This window comes from Heliangelus exortis, chromosome 10, assembly GCF_036169615.1.
Source record: "Heliangelus exortis chromosome 10, bHelExo1.hap1, whole genome shotgun sequence".
Lineage (NCBI taxonomy): Eukaryota > Metazoa > Chordata > Aves > Apodiformes > Trochilidae > Heliangelus > Heliangelus exortis.
In genome coordinates this window covers 5918105-5936129 of record NC_092431.1, presented here as the reverse complement: position 1 = coordinate 5936129, position 18025 = coordinate 5918105, and the positions used below count along the sequence as shown (strand labels likewise).

General features: G+C 41.3%; 2 protein-coding genes across 11 annotated transcripts in view; one reads left to right on the top strand and one right to left on the bottom strand.

The window, feature by feature from the left end:
- MAEA (macrophage erythroblast attacher, E3 ubiquitin ligase) overlaps nucleotides 1–17171 on the bottom strand; it is a 48150-nt gene extending 30979 nt beyond the window's left edge. Inside the window, exons 1-4 of one of the 9 annotated variants that reach the window (XM_071753270.1) lie at nucleotides 16978–17105; nucleotides 9459–9556; nucleotides 6475–6591; nucleotides 2452–2634 (exon numbers count right to left, since the gene is read on the bottom strand). In XM_071753270.1, coding sequence (XP_071609371.1) covers nucleotides 2452–2559 — 108 coding nt within the window. In that variant the 5' untranslated portion in view covers nucleotides 2560–2634; nucleotides 6475–6591; nucleotides 9459–9556; nucleotides 16978–17105. Of the gene's footprint in view, nucleotides 1–2451; nucleotides 2635–6474; nucleotides 6598–9458; nucleotides 9557–16502; nucleotides 16527–16977 lie in introns of those variants that run through there. The other 8 variants (XM_071753272.1, XM_071753269.1, XM_071753271.1 and 5 more) reach the window with 8 other exon arrangements.
- Nucleotides 17172–17742: 571 nt separating this feature from the next.
- Nucleotides 17743–18025, top strand: part of CTBP1 (C-terminal binding protein 1) — a 223700-nt gene continuing 223417 nt past the window's right edge. Inside the window, exon 1 of one of the 2 annotated variants that reach the window (XM_071753255.1) lies at nucleotides 17743–17889. The gene's annotated coding sequence lies outside the window, so the exon portion shown is untranslated. The remainder of the gene's footprint in view (nucleotides 17890–18025) is intronic. The other variant, XM_071753253.1, reaches the window with a different exon arrangement.

Genomic DNA, 18025 nt, shown 5'->3' with positions numbered 1-18025 from the left:
CAAGACAAAAATCACTTTAACTTGTTTTATGTCTGCAGTATGATAAGAGGTGAAGGCAACCTCAACAACTACTCCCAATACAAACAGAATTCAAGGCAGCCAGGCACAAGGGTCGATCCCCTTCTCATTCCAAAGGGCTCTCTCTGTATGGTTCTGTATCTGGACTTACACAGCTCTTGCTGATTTTTTAGTCCTCCTAGTGCATTCAGAAAAGGCTACAAATCCTTTTCAGAACCCTTTGAAGAAAAGTCTATCTGGACTTGCCCTGCTGGACATTGACAGAACTTGAGAACAAGCATATTAAACAGGATACAAAAGGAAAAACACAAAAGCCTATGTTTCCTCATGTTCATTTTCAGAACCCAAGAAACCTGCTGTGTTAAAAAACTCTGTTTTGAGAGTGAGTAAGGTGTTAAATAAAGGAACCATCTAATTCTATTATGGCCATCTCAGCGTTTCATCAGATCCTTGTCTAAACACAGGAGGAAACAGAGATCCCACACGGGTCCAAAGGCCCTAAAGAAAACAATCATTTTGCTCGGGGCAGAGATTACAGTGAAGACAGTTGGAGTTGAAGGTTTGGAGTTGAAACAAGACCATTGTATTTCAGAAGGCTCTGCTGTTAAACAGTTGAGATTTTTTTTTTTTTGGCCTTTTGTTTTATTCTGAGCAGCTATAAGATTCCCCACAGTCTTTCAGGCAGTCAAAAACAAATGAGCAATTACACTAAAATGGAGGCTTGCACCCAAAACAGTCAAGCAATGCCTCCAGACACACCCCCACAGTCAGCAAAGATTTAAGAAGTAAATAACTTACTCCTCCACATCATTGCTACACACCTACAAGAAAAATCTAACGCCTTTCTGAAACAGCAATAATTTCCTTAAGTAACAGAGATGTAAAGAAAACACATCCTTCAAGACCCCTTTTAAGTCTCAAACTAAAGATGAAAACAGCAATTAGATTTATGAAGCCTTTTGCAGAACAGCTTTTCAACACCTAGCTAACCTGTTCAAGCAGAAAACCCCAAATCAACATACATGACAGTGTTATTTTCATGTTACAAACCTCCAAGGTATTTTGACGCTCCACTTAATATAGTCTCAAGATTTATATCTGTTGGTTATTTCATTTAAGTTTTAATGAAATGACTCTGCTACCATTTGTTTCATCTATTTACTTTTGGAGAAGCACTGCTCTAAAGCCAGGCAACAGAGCTATTTTCATTTTTCTGCAAGATTTATTCCAAGTAAGTGTTCTGATGAGTCTCAGGATGAGTAATATTCCCATCCAAAATAAGGACTGCTTATACTATGTAGTTTATGTTTTCAACTCACTCTTAATAAGATGTGGGAAAGGCATGAACATTGGGCTGTATTTCATACAAGTGCTCAAGCTTAACAGCTAAAAGCAGGTAACCTTGCTAAACTTTGTTTAAAATGCTTTTAGTAGTATTACCTAGAAACCCTCCAACCTGCAAGTTCAGTGTTTATATAAAGCATCCAAGTAACAATTTTCCTGGTTTCACTGGGACAGACTCTTAGGCCAGTCCTGAAGGACAAGCCTCCATGAGCAGCCCCAAATCAGCTGGGAGCTTAAGTCCAGGCAGCTGACCCAAGCTGACTCAGGTGTATCCCACACCACTTACCTCATGCTCATTATAAGAGGGAGGTATAAAGAGGGTGGGGAGTTCATGCTCATTATAAAGGAGGAGGGATGCTGAGCATGGGGAGTTTTGTCTCCTGGGTCCCTTCCCTCATCACAGGCTGCTCCTTCTGCTACACCAGGGGACTAGGCTGAGTACAAGCTTGTATACTTTATATTGGCATTTGTATTAGCTTTGTTATTTCATTAAATCTGTTTATGTTTCAAGCCATAGGTCTTCCTAATTTCCCTCTTTGGCTGGGGAGGAGGTCACTGTATGAGAGAACAAACTACTTAAATTTAGTCCCAGACTCAGGCAAAACAAAGCTGCAGTCCAGTACTACTTGCACTTTCCTAGGCTCAGAAGCCTCAACACTGCATATAACTACATCCCCATCCCCCAAAGGGTTTAAACATTTTTCAGACTCATCTACCTGTTTTCACTCCTCAAGTGATTAATCAATGCTACCACACAAGCCCTTCTATTAGACAAGCAGAAACTGATACAGACAATTTATTTTGCTACCATTTCTTTTCTGAGTAGAGAAATTCCTTTTCAGGGGTATAAAATACATACTAGCTTTGCCTCTCAATAGAGGGGCTTTTATACTTAGTCATTCTTCAGAAGCACAATAAAGCAAGACAGTAAGTTTTGGTGTTTTGCTGTGCATTCTAAAGCCTTTGTTTACAATGCCAGTAATACCTATATCTTGAAAAAAAGAAGAAATCCAAGCAAACAGCATTGCAGAAAAACACTCATGTCAACTTTGTAAAGATAAAGCCATCACAAGGTAGAAGACCACTCACCTTTCGTTTCAGAACACTGAGTTTTTCAACTACTCCATCCAGGAGACTAACAACTGAATCCACAGCAGGACAACTGCTCAGTGTCTTCTCCAGCTCTGCCACAACCATTGTCACGTGGCTCGTCTCTCGATCGATGTTCTTCTGGGCAGCTCGAAACCGTTTGTTCAGTGTTTCATATGGCACCTACATGAGAAGTAACAAGTCATTAGACTTTCAAATCTAGAAAGTCAGGTCTTCCAGAGTTTAAAAAGCCCCCACAATGATTTCATACAATGCAAAAGAATACGTAGGTTCCAGGACATTACAGGTTATTAACAACACTTGAGTTCTCATATCAAATCCCTCTCAGTGAGGAGTTAAAACTTCAAAGATTATGAAAAAAAAAAACAAAACAAAACCAGTAACAGGAAATAAAAGCTGGTAGAGATCCTTTTCTGGTACCAATTTCACCTATTCTGCTTTGACCGTAGCAAGCCCTGTTGGAAAGAGTTCAGTGAGAACAGAAAGCAAAGACAAAAGTATATCTGAAAAAGCTACAAGTTCACCACAACTAAGAGACCACCCTTCCTACCATGCTTTTAAATTTTACATTTCTTTCCTTCAGTACATAGAAGAAAGAGTCACCTTTGAGACTCGTATATAAATATATAGACATACATAAAATGTATATTAGCTACTGAAAAAATGATTTAGTACACCAATGGTTATTCAGGCAATCCAATAAGTCTATCTTCTAGTCTACTTCTATCCATGAAGGACTACTTCTTAATATTAATTCCAACAGAACTGTAATGAATGCTAAGAAAAACTCCATGTAGGTTTTCCTTTAGCAAAAAAAGCCCATACTGCATGACTAAGTTTGTTAAATTCCTCTAAGAATTCCTATAAGGTGTAATTCCTTGACATGTTGCTTCCACTAGTGTGACAAGCATAAGGGGAAGCTCTATTACTCATTTCCTCATGGAAAGAGAACTTTTGGAACTCAACACATTCCAGTGTTTTACACTTATTTCATCCACATCCAATTTCTTTCTAGTAGTTATCAGAATCTTGATTGCTTGATTAATCAAAGGTATAATTTAGCTGGCAATCAGATTACACATATTAAAGGTAAAACAGGAAATGCAAATCAGTGTTCTGTTTGGTACATATGATGTATATGTTTGATTACAAATCTTTGAAGTATACCACTTCTAATCAATTATATCAAGATTGCCTCCATTTTCTTCCTTCTAATCATTTGCAATGCAATAAAGTATCCCCAGGGTCCACTCTCCTATTAGGCTCTATTAGGAGAGAGGTTACTACATAATCATTGCAATTCACAATTAGAGATGCACTGAGAGAGTTTTGGTTCAAAGTAAGGGAGATCAACCAAAGTAGTTGTTTTTAAGGCTTTGTATGACCTACAATAGGTTGCTTTTATTTGTAAAAGTATAACACAAGGGTACTCCTGATAAGATATGAAAGGGCCCTTCCTCTCAGAAGGACAGAAATTATCTATTTAATCTTTTTTTGGCATCTCCAACTAAACACAAATATCAGAACAAGCCTTTGCCACAGGAAATATCAAGCTAGCACAGTACTTTTCCTCATACATCCTTCCCTAAAATCCCAGCAACCCTCCCAAAACTCAAACCACAAAACACATCACAATCAATAGGCTTCAACAACTACAATATAACAATCTTTTCTTCCATATTTAGCTCTTATTTTTCCTTCTCCGTTCCCACAAAAAGGATAAAATTTTAAATGCCATAGACAGAACTGGTGTTTTGGGGGTCATTATTTTGATATTATCTCATGCTTTTGCACAGATGTCAGCATTAAGGCAACTTCTTCCCTTTTCCCCCTGCATTTTTCTTACTATTACTTGAAAAACTTTTCCTTCAGTTACTTCAATGCAGTCTGTGCAAGCTTTCCACACCACAGTGAAAATACCACTTTCAGAAGTTCCTATTTATTTGAGGTATCCATTTGACTACAAGAAGTATTTTCTGTTAAATTTTAAGCAGTCAGTTGAACTGGACATACAGATCTAGTCAGTCTGAAAAAAAAAAAAATCTAGCTTTAATCTCTCTTTCCCCTAGTTTCTTATCTGCACACAAGAGCAGTAACAGTTCCTGTTTCCCATGCTCTGTCTTTTTAGAGTGCAAAGTTCTGGCAGAGTCTGTGTTCATATGACATTTAGAACAATTGGACTTTCAATTTCAGCCAGCATCATTATATATCATTTATAATGTGTCTAGGTGCAATGAGTTCTTTTAATATTGGGGTTTTTTTCCTACCCCAAAAAACCCATGAACATCCTGTGTGGAAAAGGCTAAGAGTTGAACTGGTTTACTTTATACTCCAATATAAATACAAATAAATACATTGCTAAACATAATTTTAGTGTGCCTTAACAAGGGAAATTACTTTAAAGTTGCAATAAGACTATTTGTACAACTGAAACTGAGAGTAAATAGCCTATCAGAGTTTTTAATAATTTGCATGGGCACTTGTTTCTTACTATGGAGACAGCAGTTTTTAGAGAATGCTTGTATATCATATCCAGGTACACTTTTACACTTGCTGTACAGGACTAGATTCTACAAATGCTAAAAACTGCAACTGCTATATTCTTTACTGAGAAAGCATCTTATGTAGCCTGCATATTGATCCACTGGTTCTTCTGTTACTCATACATCTCCTGTGCTACAACACAGACTATTTCCCAGCACTGGTTTGCTCTACCACAAAACTTTATAATAAGCTTACAGACACTGTACCAAGAAGTTTATTTTTTTCCTTCAAGGATGAAAGTAAATGAAAGGAGAACATAAAACAATGCTCCAGAAAATGTAATACTAAGAATTTTTAATTATGGTTTAATTTTCAAGTACCATAGTTATAAAACAGTGAACTGAAGTTTTAGACCAAGAGACAGCTGCAAAATGTACTTATCATTAGCTGTGACAAGCCTATTAGACTTCCAGCTTTTACTGTCATTAACACTCTCTGACCAAGGGTGGATTACAGTTATTCTTTAAGGACAAGAGTAACCACCTTGCAGAGGTGGTACAGGAGAAAAGCACTCAAGTCAAAAGCTAGCAATCCAATACTCATTACCATCATGGCCAGTGATGGCCATTTTAATCAACTAGACTTCAGACTAATAAGGAACTATAATTACAAGGGCTTTATAGGCAGATGAGCAGCATGAAATAAAAGAAAAGCATCTACAGAATTGAGTTTGTGCCCTAGCAACAAAAAGACACCAGAAAGTCCCAACTCCAAATGCCTTCCTTTAGTAAGGTTTCCTCCTAAGCCTTCCTGCTCACATATGAACAAGTGATTAGGAAGAGAAAGGCACTGTTTGCATGAAAGTCTAAAGCAAGCTGGAAAGATCCAAGTACAAGGGACCAGAAGGGAGGGAGCCCCCATTGCCATAGTAAAGCAATCACCTTGGAATTGTCATGGTGAACAAGTCCTCAGTGACTGAAAAGGGCAAGTTTCTTGCCTCTTCCAAAATAAGAATCTGAAAGATCATGGAAACTACAGGATGGTCTTCCTCATCTCAGTTCTTGGGAATAACACAGAAAAACCCCACCCAAAACAGATGGTCTGTGGTTCTAAGGCAACCTGGTGGCCAATTACAAGTACTGTTTGACTCCTAAGAAATGTTATCAGCCCCACCATGCATGGCATCTGCAGTTCTACACCATAGAATAGAACACACAATCAGAAAGCTCACAGGCATCAGCAAACTGGGGCAGTGGTTGATAATGCAGAGCTGTCATTCGGAAGACATGAGAAGCTGAAGAAACACATCAAGAACTTCATGAAATGCAATCAAGGCAGAAACCAGAGCCCTGCACCTGGCACACACAGCACCCACCTCCCCACCCAGGCCATTAGCAAAGGCTGTGGAACAACTGGCTATGACCCATTCTGCAGAAAAAGTTGTAGAGGTTCTGATGGACACCAGGCTGGACATGAATCAGCAAAAGACTCCTGAAGTGATGAAACTTAACCACATACCAGGCTGGATTAGCAAGATTTAGGACAGTGGGCTGACAGAAGTGATTGTTCTTTAAGCTCAGCACTCAGGCAGATGCATCTGGAATACTGAGTCTGGTTTCCAGGTCACTTCCTCCCCTGCCAAAGAAGAGATGTTGCCAAAATGTTGCTGCCACAGTGGTTATCTGGCTGGAGGATACAAAACCCAAAGAGAGGTTGAGAGGGGCAGACTTGCTTCCTTGCAGCAGGGAAGGCTACAGGGAGTTGGGAGTGGCACAATCTGATAGACATCTTCCAGTACCTAAAGGTGAAGGTCACTGATAAGAGCGAGCCAGAGTTTTTCTCAGAGTTCCAGAGCTTTTGCTCTGGAAAGAAGGCAGAGCTGACAGCTGACAAAGAAAATTCCAGATGGACATAAAGAAAAAAAATATTTTAACCAGGTAAACACTGAATCAACAGCCCGGAAATGAGGTAGAATCTCCACCCTTGCCAACTTTTAGAACTAGGACCCTGAACAACTCAAACTACCTTTGAAGTTAGCCCAGATTCTGTCTGCAGAGGCTCTGTCCTACCTTATTTTTTGTGAATTTATCTATAAAGAGACTGGATCATAGATCTCTACTGCTAATTTTGACACCAAATTCATCTCCATATTAAGATATGAGTGGCAGTATCAGATAAGTCTCTCCTCTGTCAACAATCAGAAAGCAGGTGGCACTTGAAAATAGGCAAGAACATGAAGTTATAATGCCAATTTGTGTCTTTGGGCTTTTTGAGCCAGAAGTGGGAGTTCTACAGTAGAAACACCACAGGCTGTTTCTCATGCATGAACTCTGCTGGTTGCTGTTGACCTGATATGAGCTTTAGCACCACAACATCCTCTGGCAAAACATTTCCCAGCCTCACACATTGTGTGGAGAAACACTCCTTGGTTTTGACTTGTCAACTGCTATCCTAATTTGAAACCCTTTTGTTCTTGTTTTGGAAGCAGAAAAGGGAACACTAAGTCTCTTATATGCCTCTCATGTCTCTTGAGATTAAAGAGGCTCTTTCTAAACCATTCTTTGAAGACAGCTATTCCATTTCTATAATAATTCTTGCCCTTCTGTAGACATTTTCCAGTTCTACTACATTCTTTTTCAGGATGAGGAAAGGGAGAAAATAAGAGTAACTCCTACTGCTTGAGAAAAGAAGAAACTATGGATTGTCATTGCTTCCTAAGGAGATTCTCTATCCTTCCCTTTCCCAATGGCTTTTTTCTAAAGTTTGTCAATGTTAACCTAATCATCCCCAGAAAACATTCACTGTAACCTTGAGATCCCACTGAAAGATAATTTCTGACTCTGTTACTGTATTTATAAGACTAGGATAGGGTTTCTTTCTACCATTCTTAAAAACTGCATCACACTACACTTCTCTATATTGAATAGCATCTACTATTCTCCTACCTAGTCAGTCTCTCATTATTGCTCTCTAACAGTTCACACTTGGGTTGCATCTTCAATACCTCAATTATCTTCATAACAACAAATAAATTGAATCATCTAATTTTTACTCTCTTCCAGGCAATTCTCCAACAGATGAATATCAGCAGTACTTGCAGAGACACTAGCAGAACCCTAACACTAACCTTCTTCCATTACAAAACCTTGATATTTGTTTCTTAGCTTGCCCAGTTACCTATCCACATAAGAACTTCTGTCTTCTTCCTTTCAAGAGTTCCTGGTAAGGGGTATCTCAAAAAACCATTCAGTAACACAAACTATCAACCAAATCCACAACCACCTCCTTTAAATATAAAATCCAGTATCTTTGCATGGTGCTATTTCCTTTCTGAGTCATATTAAATGATGGATGTTATTCCCCAATTGGTTAGTCAGGTCCAAAAAAATCCTCATACTACTTCAGTGTTTGTCAGAGAATTCCCAGATAATTAAGGGGAGCACAGAACAAAACAGATTTTCCCAAGCCAAATAAGCTTATTTATAAGTCAAGTTTTACATCCTGAATCTCTACCCCTTTAGAGGTGTAGAATGTTAGGCCAGAGTGCAATGCCTACTGTGGGAAACTTCAAATACCAACCTGATGCTGCCCTCGAGTTTTTTAAACTGGTACACAGTGACACTGAAGGACTGAAGGGCATGTTTCTTCCATAATTAAACTTCTGTGAAAAATGTAAGCCTTTTTCCTCCCACAAGTCCTTAGCCTTACATTAGACCTTTACCACACCAGTTCTCAAACCATTCTGGTCATATCCTACAACACAGGCTATATTCCTTCTTCAATTATGCAGATTCAAGCCTAAAGAATTCCAAATAAGAATGGAGAATAAAACCCAAACAATCTCTGTGAGACCACAACATTAACAAGAGTTTCTGCTCCACAGTGGCTGCATATAGGAAACAAGCTGGCATGAAATGGAAAGAAACAGTAAAACAGTTTGTTTAGATATCATTTGGTCATTGGAAGTTATACAGTGAAGAGTGATAGCTCAAAAAAAGTCATCACAATTGAAGGAAGAACTAATGAGAGGTGAAAGTAAGACCTCTAATCATTCCCCAGCCTCCTGTCAACAGGAATTATCAAAGGTTTATTTTCTAGAAACCAGTTTTCACAGAAAGCAGTATAGACAGAAACAAGTATCTTTGACACAGGTTTGCAGTTCTGTAATAGCATTGGATTTCCTACTGTTTTTGGGAGAAAGAAGTTAATCAGGTCTAACCTGAGAGTAGTACCAGCTCATATGCAAGGAAGTTTTAACCACATATCCTGACTTCACTGATGTCTGTGTGAATCATCCTTCTTTAATGTTACAGGCTCACAGCTGAAAGCAACTCCTTGTCATATAAACCACTGAATTTTTTAAATGCAAATATCTACATTGTGTATCTTTTCAAGTGAACTGACTCAAGGGAATTGACATATTTTTAAAAATCTTTTCAGGTACATGAAAGGCAACTAGTAGGAAGAAAAAGGTTTCAAGAAAAATAAAATAAGAGTCCTACCAGATTAGGTGGGGGGAACCATTACAGAACTATGCTCTCCTTTCAAGGTTCAGAAAAATGATGTGCTTCCTCTCCTCAATTGTGTTAGCCTATAAAACCTGAAAAGTACCAGAGATTTGTATGAATCTACAGGTTTCCAAGAGAATTCAGTTGAAGACTGGTGTATACATAAGATTTTTTCAAATGCCATCTATTATACCCTTATAAATAAAGCCTAGCCACAGGTAGATAAGGAAAAGAAAGAGAGGAGTGCAGCAATGAAACTGTCTTTCAAGAAAAGAGAAGCAAAGACAACTTAGCTCTGCTTTAAGAAAGAGGGAAGAGGAAGTATAGCAACACGGAAGAAAAATTGAGCATCTCCTAAATTACTGTAATAAGCAAACAGTGAAAGGAGAAAACAAACCCAGTAAGAAACACCTCTGAGCATCAAGCAGCTTCCTTGAGACTAAATTAGATCATGCTCACCTTCAACAAAACAGAAGAGGACATCCATTATACATGATGCCATCTGAAAAATGAGATAGGCTACAATATACTCGTGCAAATTTTCCCCTCAAACCAAAAATAATTAAGCATTTCCATGCCAAATGACTGAAATTGTGGTTTTATACACTTCACATCTTCCTATATAACTCTTGGATTATTTCAGAACTGAGTCAGCATATTTGCCACTGAACTCATCCAAAACATGTATCACCACTTATTCACAGAATGAATTCTTCTGATATGTAGCCCTTAACAATACCCCAAAGTAGTAATATTTTTTTCCTTGTTCTAGGCAAAACCCAAAAAGGAAAAGAAAGCAAAAAGAAAAGAGAAGTAGTAAATTTCAGGAATGAGAGGCTTAGAATAATGGCTAGATTTAGGTTTAATTTGGTACAAGCATTAAGATAATTAAGAGATATCTTTGAGAGACAGAGCAAAACAGACAAAATCATTTAACAAACCTAAATGCAGCTGCAGACCATTTGGATTTTAAAAACAGTTCTTTTTAAAACCAGTTTCAATGTTTTTGAAGTATAAAGCTTAGCAGTCCCCCTTAGTTTAAAACATTTCAGTTTTACAACTCAGTAAGCCAGTGCTGCACATTCTAGGGCAGCTGTGTCTAGAAAGAAAATATCATTATAATATTCAAAGCTGCTACTTCAATACAGGAGAGAATTAGCAGCAAAAATTCCTGGACTACCCATCTGCACCACACACTCTTGCTCAACAGAAGCAACTATAATCCCTCAAAATACTATCCTTTTACTAATAACTTTTTCCTGAATACATTACAAACTTTTGAACAAGGCTTCCAACAACAAAATTAAGTGCTTTACAAAGCCATTTAACAGTTATATAAAACTATCTTGCCTCCTTATGTAAGCAAATTGACAGCCATTTTAGAGACCTGTCTAGAGCCACACCAGGGACCAGTCATTTTCAATACACTTGTTCATAGCTGCCATCTTGGCCTCATGCCTCAAAAGAAATTTCTTTGCTTTTCTCCTTTTAGTAGAACTGAGTACTTACAAAAAGCTCAGCATTCCTCCCAGTCCAAAGAAGCAGTCGAGTTGCTAAGCTAAGGTCACAAAGCAGGTTTGTGTCCTGAGCAAGTCCCTTCATTTGTTTTGATCCTTCTTTTTTTTTTTTCCCCCCAAAGATTTGTTCATTTTAATCACAGTATCATCTCTTTAAATGAAAGAGGTTGTTGTCCTCCTGTGTGTTTGCACAGTCCAGACACGATCATACTTGCTGGAGCCTTTAGGCTAGAGATCCCATTTCCAATCAAAAAAAAAAAAAAACTTCAAAAATAACCTATTCCAGCTGAAATTACATAATTTCTCCTAAAACAAACAACTGAAGATTATTGACTCAAGAAACCCATATAAGAATATATGAATGACCTGAGTTCTACTCAACATACTATCTGTTTCACTTCAGTTCTCCCTAGCTTAAAGCTCAAGGTAACCACAGAGCACTCAAAAAAAAAATCTGAGGTGAACCAAAAGCAAGCTGGGAAGCAGTTAATATCCTGTCTATCATAGCAAGGCAGTTAATATACTGTCTATCATAATAAAGATAACCAAACTTTCTGTATTTAAATAAGCAATAATAAGCAATAATGTATTCCAAGTAACACAGCACATGTCACATTCTGGGTTAACAAATAAGCTTACAGAAGCTGATGGATTTTGCCAGCATGCTCTTATAGCAAATATGCATCTGCCAACACTGTACTTGCCTAAATCTGTGGGCCCAAAAGGTGCAGTATTATGCTCGTTTTTGTAGGAACTACTGAACTGAAAGGCTGTGGGGAGAGGTTTAGAGAGATAAGAAAAACATCCAGTGAGAGCTCTACTCCTATCACAGCAACCTGGGAAGCATTTTCCTATTATGGTATCTAGCTAATGTTTGAATCTCATCTTTAGTTCTCTTCCCCTCTAGAAACATTCACTATGCAAAGAACCAACTGTTTCAAAGATATTCTTGATTTATGTCAACATTTAAAGACCCCAACATGTTAGCTACCATACATATACATGATTTCTACACAAGAAAACATACACAAACCAAACTCAAAAGATCACAGGGCACTGTCCTGTGACAGCACTATAAATCATGTATGCTGCAACTGTGAATTGCAACATCAGATAAATATTCACTTTGAAGATACTAACAGTAGGTCTTCTGTAAAATTTGAGACTATTTCTCCTGAAGCACTTTCCTACAGGAACAATAGAGTACTGATAATAGAGCATTATCTCTAGCTCATGGCAACATTATTTATTGTCTTTTGCTGGGCTTTCTTCCTTCATTAGTCACTTTAAAATATGTTTTATGGGAGTAGGCGCGGGGTGGAGAAGAGACCAATTCCCAGAGGAGCCAACTCCTACTTCAGCTGCTTTCCAATGTCAAACTTCCTCTGAAGTCCCACAGCATCCAATTTTCCTAAGGCAGAGCAGCACAGAGAGCAGCAGAGTGCAGAAGAGCAGCCTCACAAAGGATGTCACACTTGTTTGCTGACCTGCACACACACTGTGTTGAAACAGGAAGCACATTATTCATCAACACATGAATGCCTGGTGTGGTCATTCTGTGCACACTCAGTGACTCAGTTTGAGGACAAATTTAGCATGAGATACAAGCACTCAGACCGAGTTAGGACAGAGCTGACTGTTCATAATATCTGTGTTATGCTTATTGTTTCAGCCTTCCACTTGAAAAGCACTTTATAAATCAGGTAGCAATGCAGAAGTGCCTTTTGTTGTTGTTGTTGTTGTTGTACACTGATGTCCTGCCAGCAGACATTTGGTTACTTCTGGCCTTCTCAAGCTCTGCCTCAACCTCTTGAACTGAACAATTTTTGCTGCTTTATGTTCAAAGTTTTGACAAAAGTGCTTAGTGGCTCATAATATCAAAGCACAAGGCTATGCTCAAAATAAACAAAGTAAAAAACTCATGAAAAGGGAAAAAAATAAAGTAGAGCAAACAATTATACAACAAATTTAATCTCCCTTCTTTTCTGCTTCGGTGGGAAAAGAAGTTGACCTGAACTGTTTGACATCTTCATTCACGACCCAGGTTGGGTCAGAGTACACCTCCAAAGTTTGCAGATGATACAAAACTGGGAGGAATTGTTAATATGCCAGATGGCTGTTGCCATTCAGAGGGGCCTCAGCAGGCTGGAGAAATGCACAAACAAGAATCTCATGAAATGCAAAGGGAAACATCAAGTCCCACGCTTGTGAAGCAACAACCACGTGCACCTGTACATACTGGAGACCAACAGCTCAAAAAGCAGCTTTGCAGAACAGAACCTGGGGATCCTGACAGAGAAGGCCAACACTGCCCTGGGTACATAAGGAAAAACAGTGCCAGGGGTCAGGGAAGGCAGTCCTTCCCCTCCTCTCAGTATGAGTGAGACATCTGGAGTGCTGTGTCCAGTTCTGAGCCTCCAGTCCAAGAGAAACATGGACACACTGGAATATGTAAAGCAGAAGGCCACAGAGACTACTAACAGATTGGAGCATCTGAGAAATAAAGAGAGGTGGAGAGAGTAAAAACTGTTTCACCTTGAGATGAAAAGGTTCCAGAGTAATCTTAGCAATGTGCAGAAATGCCTGATGGGGACAGGAATGAAGACAGAGCCAGACAAATCTCAGTAAAAGGAAAATAGGCACAAACCAAAACACTGAAAACTTCATGCGTGTAAGAAGGTTTTTTTTTAATTTCGTAATAGCAGTCAGACACTGGAACAGCTTTGCCTTGAGGGGCTGGAGTCTCCATCTTGGAGCTAATCAAGGACAGCCTGGACATGGCCCCAAGCAACCTGCTCTCATTGACTCTTCTTTGAGGGGAGGCTATAGGAGCAGATTGTCTCCAGAGGTCCTCTCTAACCTCAGCTATTCCACAGTTCTGTGGGCTGGGGACAGGAACAACATACACTTCATATAATCCTGTTCTCCTCTCTGTTCCACTCCTTAGCTATCAGGTAAAGATGCTATTTCCACGAGAAATTAAGAATGTTATTAAATCTGCTGCCAGTATTTCCCCTGCCACAGCTGCCAATAAAAGAAGCCAAACAGCAGTTCTGAGAAGGAGCTCAAATATTCCCTGCTTCTACAGCTCTTCTTTTGATCAGCTGCTTTTTAAAACAGTTGCAGCCCCACTAATCCTCAACTGTTGCCAATAAACAGCCCAGGTAACAATATTTTCACAAGTGATCACCCCTGCTTTCAGGTCCCCCATCTTCCAGTTTTTGTGCCTATAGTTTGCTAGTTGAATTTAATGGTTCTTCACACTTGCAAGGATATGGATGAATTATCTAGCTTCCTGTCATCACTTGTTTATTAGTGTTTCAGCAGAGAACTACAGTAACAATGTTTGCATTCATTGGTTTTTAAACTGCCAGCTTTCATGTTACATGCCCTCAGATGAGAATAGCATAATTCTCTATCAGTAGGCTTTTTTTTTTCTTTAAAAAAATTCCACAGCACTTTGGAAGAATAGCTGGCAGCTTTCTTGTCCTTGAGAAGGGATTGGAGTGGAGAGGGCAGAATATTCAAGTATCATTTTGTACACTTAGATATCTTCCCGAGATTCAGCTGAAGAAATCTATTTACTTCCTCTGAGCTGAACTGCTGAAGAATGGCTGAAGCATTTCTGCTCCTGCAGCAACCAGGATTCAGCTATGGAAGTAGGATTTCCCTTTGCAGTTTTAAGCATTCTTTCACAGGGAAGGCATTCTGTGGAACATACTGAAAATGTAGAACTATTACACAACTATTATCTAGTGATGTTGGCATGAGGAAGCTAGAGGGAGGAAACAGGAAGGATATAAATACAAGTCTACAATCATTTATATTTTACTTGCATCAGAGAAAATCAGCGGTGTCCTGAGCTCCAAAAGAAAAATCTGAGCTAATGATTTGGTGGATTAAATTGAGAGAAAAAAAAAAAGTCATTTCACACAGTGTTTGATTAAACTGGAATTAAAATTCAGAGGATCAGTCCCACAGAAATTGTAGGCACCTGCCTTCCAATGAATAAAATGAGATTTTATACCAACCTTTGAGAGACTTTAGCCTCAGTGTTCCTTTCTCCCTGTTGCTAACAGGGAGCTAACACTAAAATGTTTTGATGTATGACTCACAGTTAAGAGCACTTGGGAAGATACATTCAAAAGATCTCAGCAGACACTGTTCTGGCAGGTTTTTTAAACAATGAAAAATGCTATTGAAGATTACAGGAACAACCCAGAAATTGAATGGGTGCTGGGAAGAATCAATAAACATCACCTTTGCTAGGAAATTAAGAGTTTCAATGCAAGGGTGTTTCACTTTCTTACTATTTAGCTTCCCAACTTTACAAACAACATTCCATTCTCTTATGTATATTTTTGTTAAGATTTTTCAGGGAACAAGAATGCTTGTGGAAATAAAAGAATTAGTCCAAAATATTCTCTACCTTTTAAATGGCTGGCACCTTGACAATTCATCTTAAGTTGTAAGCAGCAAAACAAGAACTCACTGATCCTCATTGCTGGTAATTTTTCAGGAATGTAAGAAGCAAAGCTGTGATAACAACTGGAATGCATCTAACAGGCAGCCTTGAAATAATCTTAACTTTATATGCCTTCACGTTGTTATGGCTGTGGAAAGTGCTAGAGTGCTATTTTAAAATTTAAAGAACAGCTTTAAAGAAGTTCACGATGACAGAAAGAAGCCTTCATATGTGAAGTGGCAATCAACACCTTCTGCTTCTCCAATGTAAGTAGAATGAAGCTAGAAGAGCAGGGGAGGACATGTACATGAAGAACAAGTCAAGAAAGCCTGAAAAACAAACACCACAAAGAGCACACAAGTACCCGGTGTGTGAAAGCACAGCATCACCTCAGTACAAGAAAGTTTACTTTGCAAAAAAAATCTACAGATGAAAAAATGATGACACAACTTCATGAAAGATGCTTCAATAAGCACTTTACAGTAGAGGTTCTCCTTCTACCTCCCCTCCAATTATTACTATTAACATGGTAGACATACAAAACATGTACATACAAAACAAGACTTCAAACAAAGGTTTCCATCGATTCCTATGAGCCATCATCTTTCCAGTTCAACAGTTCTTACAGGCATGACCTTAAAGCTCGGTACCGAGTCCTTCATTTGCTTTACAATACCCAGTTAAACCCAAAGAGCAGCCACAGGATCTTGGGGCACTACCATCCTCCACCTTAACAAACACCCCATGCTTTTACCAAACCATAAGTATTTCGCTTGTTTGCCCCTACAGGCCCGCTTGTCCCTTTCTATATTTTAAGCTCATCTCCATCTTTGGGGGACCAAGAAGCCAGGGAACCATATTCCACCCCCACCCCCACTCTCTGCCTCTTTAACACGTCTCCTAACAACGCCACGCAGATGCAGATAATCACCTGGGACGAGCAATTAAAGCACCCTTCAGCCTCCCTGAGCCATCACCATCCACGCCTCCCTGAACCCTCTCCCCCAGCCCGACTCCATCCCAGCCCTCTCCCACCCCTCACATCACCCCTAAGACCTCAGCTTCGCCTCTCCACAATGTCCCGGCTTCTCCTTTCCCACCTCGGGCAGCTCCTCCAGCTCTCAACATCCCTTTTTTTGTGTGTGTGTGTGCTTAGCCTGGCCCGGGGGCCTCCCCCTTCACCTCAGGGCAGGGAAACACCCGGGGAGAGCCGCATATTCCAGGCACGTCCCTCAGCCTCAGCGGAGGGGGATGGGAGGAGGAGAAGCCGGAGCGGCATCAGCCGAGACGTCAAGAGGAGGAAAACGGAGCCGAGGTGGGGGAAGTGTGTGTGGGGCATCCCTGCCCACCCCCACCCCGGGGACCTCCGGGGCTTCTGAGGAGAGGAGGGGGAAGGAAGGAAAGAAGGAAGGAAGGGGAGCCCGGGTTTGCTAAGCCCTCGTCTCCCCCTCAGGGCTGTTCCGGCGGGACGCCAGCGGCTTTTCCCCCGTCTCCTCCGAAGCGGGGGAGAAGGGGGAAGCTCGGCACCCACCTTGAGAGTGGGATACTCCTGCACCTTCAAAGTCATTGAGAGCTGAGCAGCTGATTCCTGCACCGCCATCTTGGATTGGGCACCAACCTCCTCCCTCCTCCTCCTCCTCCTCCCTCAGCCCGGACCGGAGGGAGATACCTACAGCGCGCGCGGCATGACGGGCAGGAAGCGCCTTTCCCCGCCCCATCCCTCATGGAGCCGGGACGAACCAACGCCGGCGGCTCCCGCCCCCCGAACCACCCCGCCCCCCCCCGCCGCCGCGGTGCTGGTGGTACGTTCCGCGGGACGGTGCTGGCGGAAAGGCAAAGCGCGGGGTGAGAGGCGCTGACCAATGGGAGCCGCCCTTCCGCTCGCCCGCCTTCCGCACCGCCTTAGAGGTTGAGAAGCCGCTCCTGATTGGGTCGCGGTGTGGAAATGGGGCGTGGCCGCCCGGAGGCGCCGACCAATCCAGAGGAATGACGGCACCCGGGGAGGCGGGGGTTTTGATGGTGATTGACATGAAGCCACCCAATTGCGATAGAGAGGGCTTTGCCGTCGCCCAATCAGAATCCCCGGTAGCGATCAGGAGGCGGGGCCTAAAAGTAAATTTTGATGGTGACTTGAAAAGGCCGCGTTAACACCCCCGGAGGTGTCCGGAAAGGGGAGGGGCGGGACAAGGGGCGGAGCAAGCTTTGATGGGCAGTTCCCTCATCCAATGCCGTAGCGCCTCTCTGCTGACTGACAGCGAGTTGAGCGAATGGCTGAAGAGTCTGGGCGGGGTGGGCGGGGCAGCGGCAGCCCGGCGTGTGGCCGTGTGTGTATATCGGCCGGGGAGGGGAGGGGCCGCCCCCAGTAAGTTCCGCGGGGAGGAGAGAGTGAGTGAGAGTCAGTGAGGCGGAGGCGGCGGGAAGAGGTTTAAATAGCGGAGACAGCGTGAGTCCCCCTCCCCTCACGTCCCTCTCCCCAGCCCCGGGCCGCCCTCCCGCGTTCGCCGCCGCTCTCCCTCAGGCGGAGGCGCCCAGCTTGGTTTCCCTCTCCCCGCGGAGCTGCCGCTCCTCACCGCGGAGCT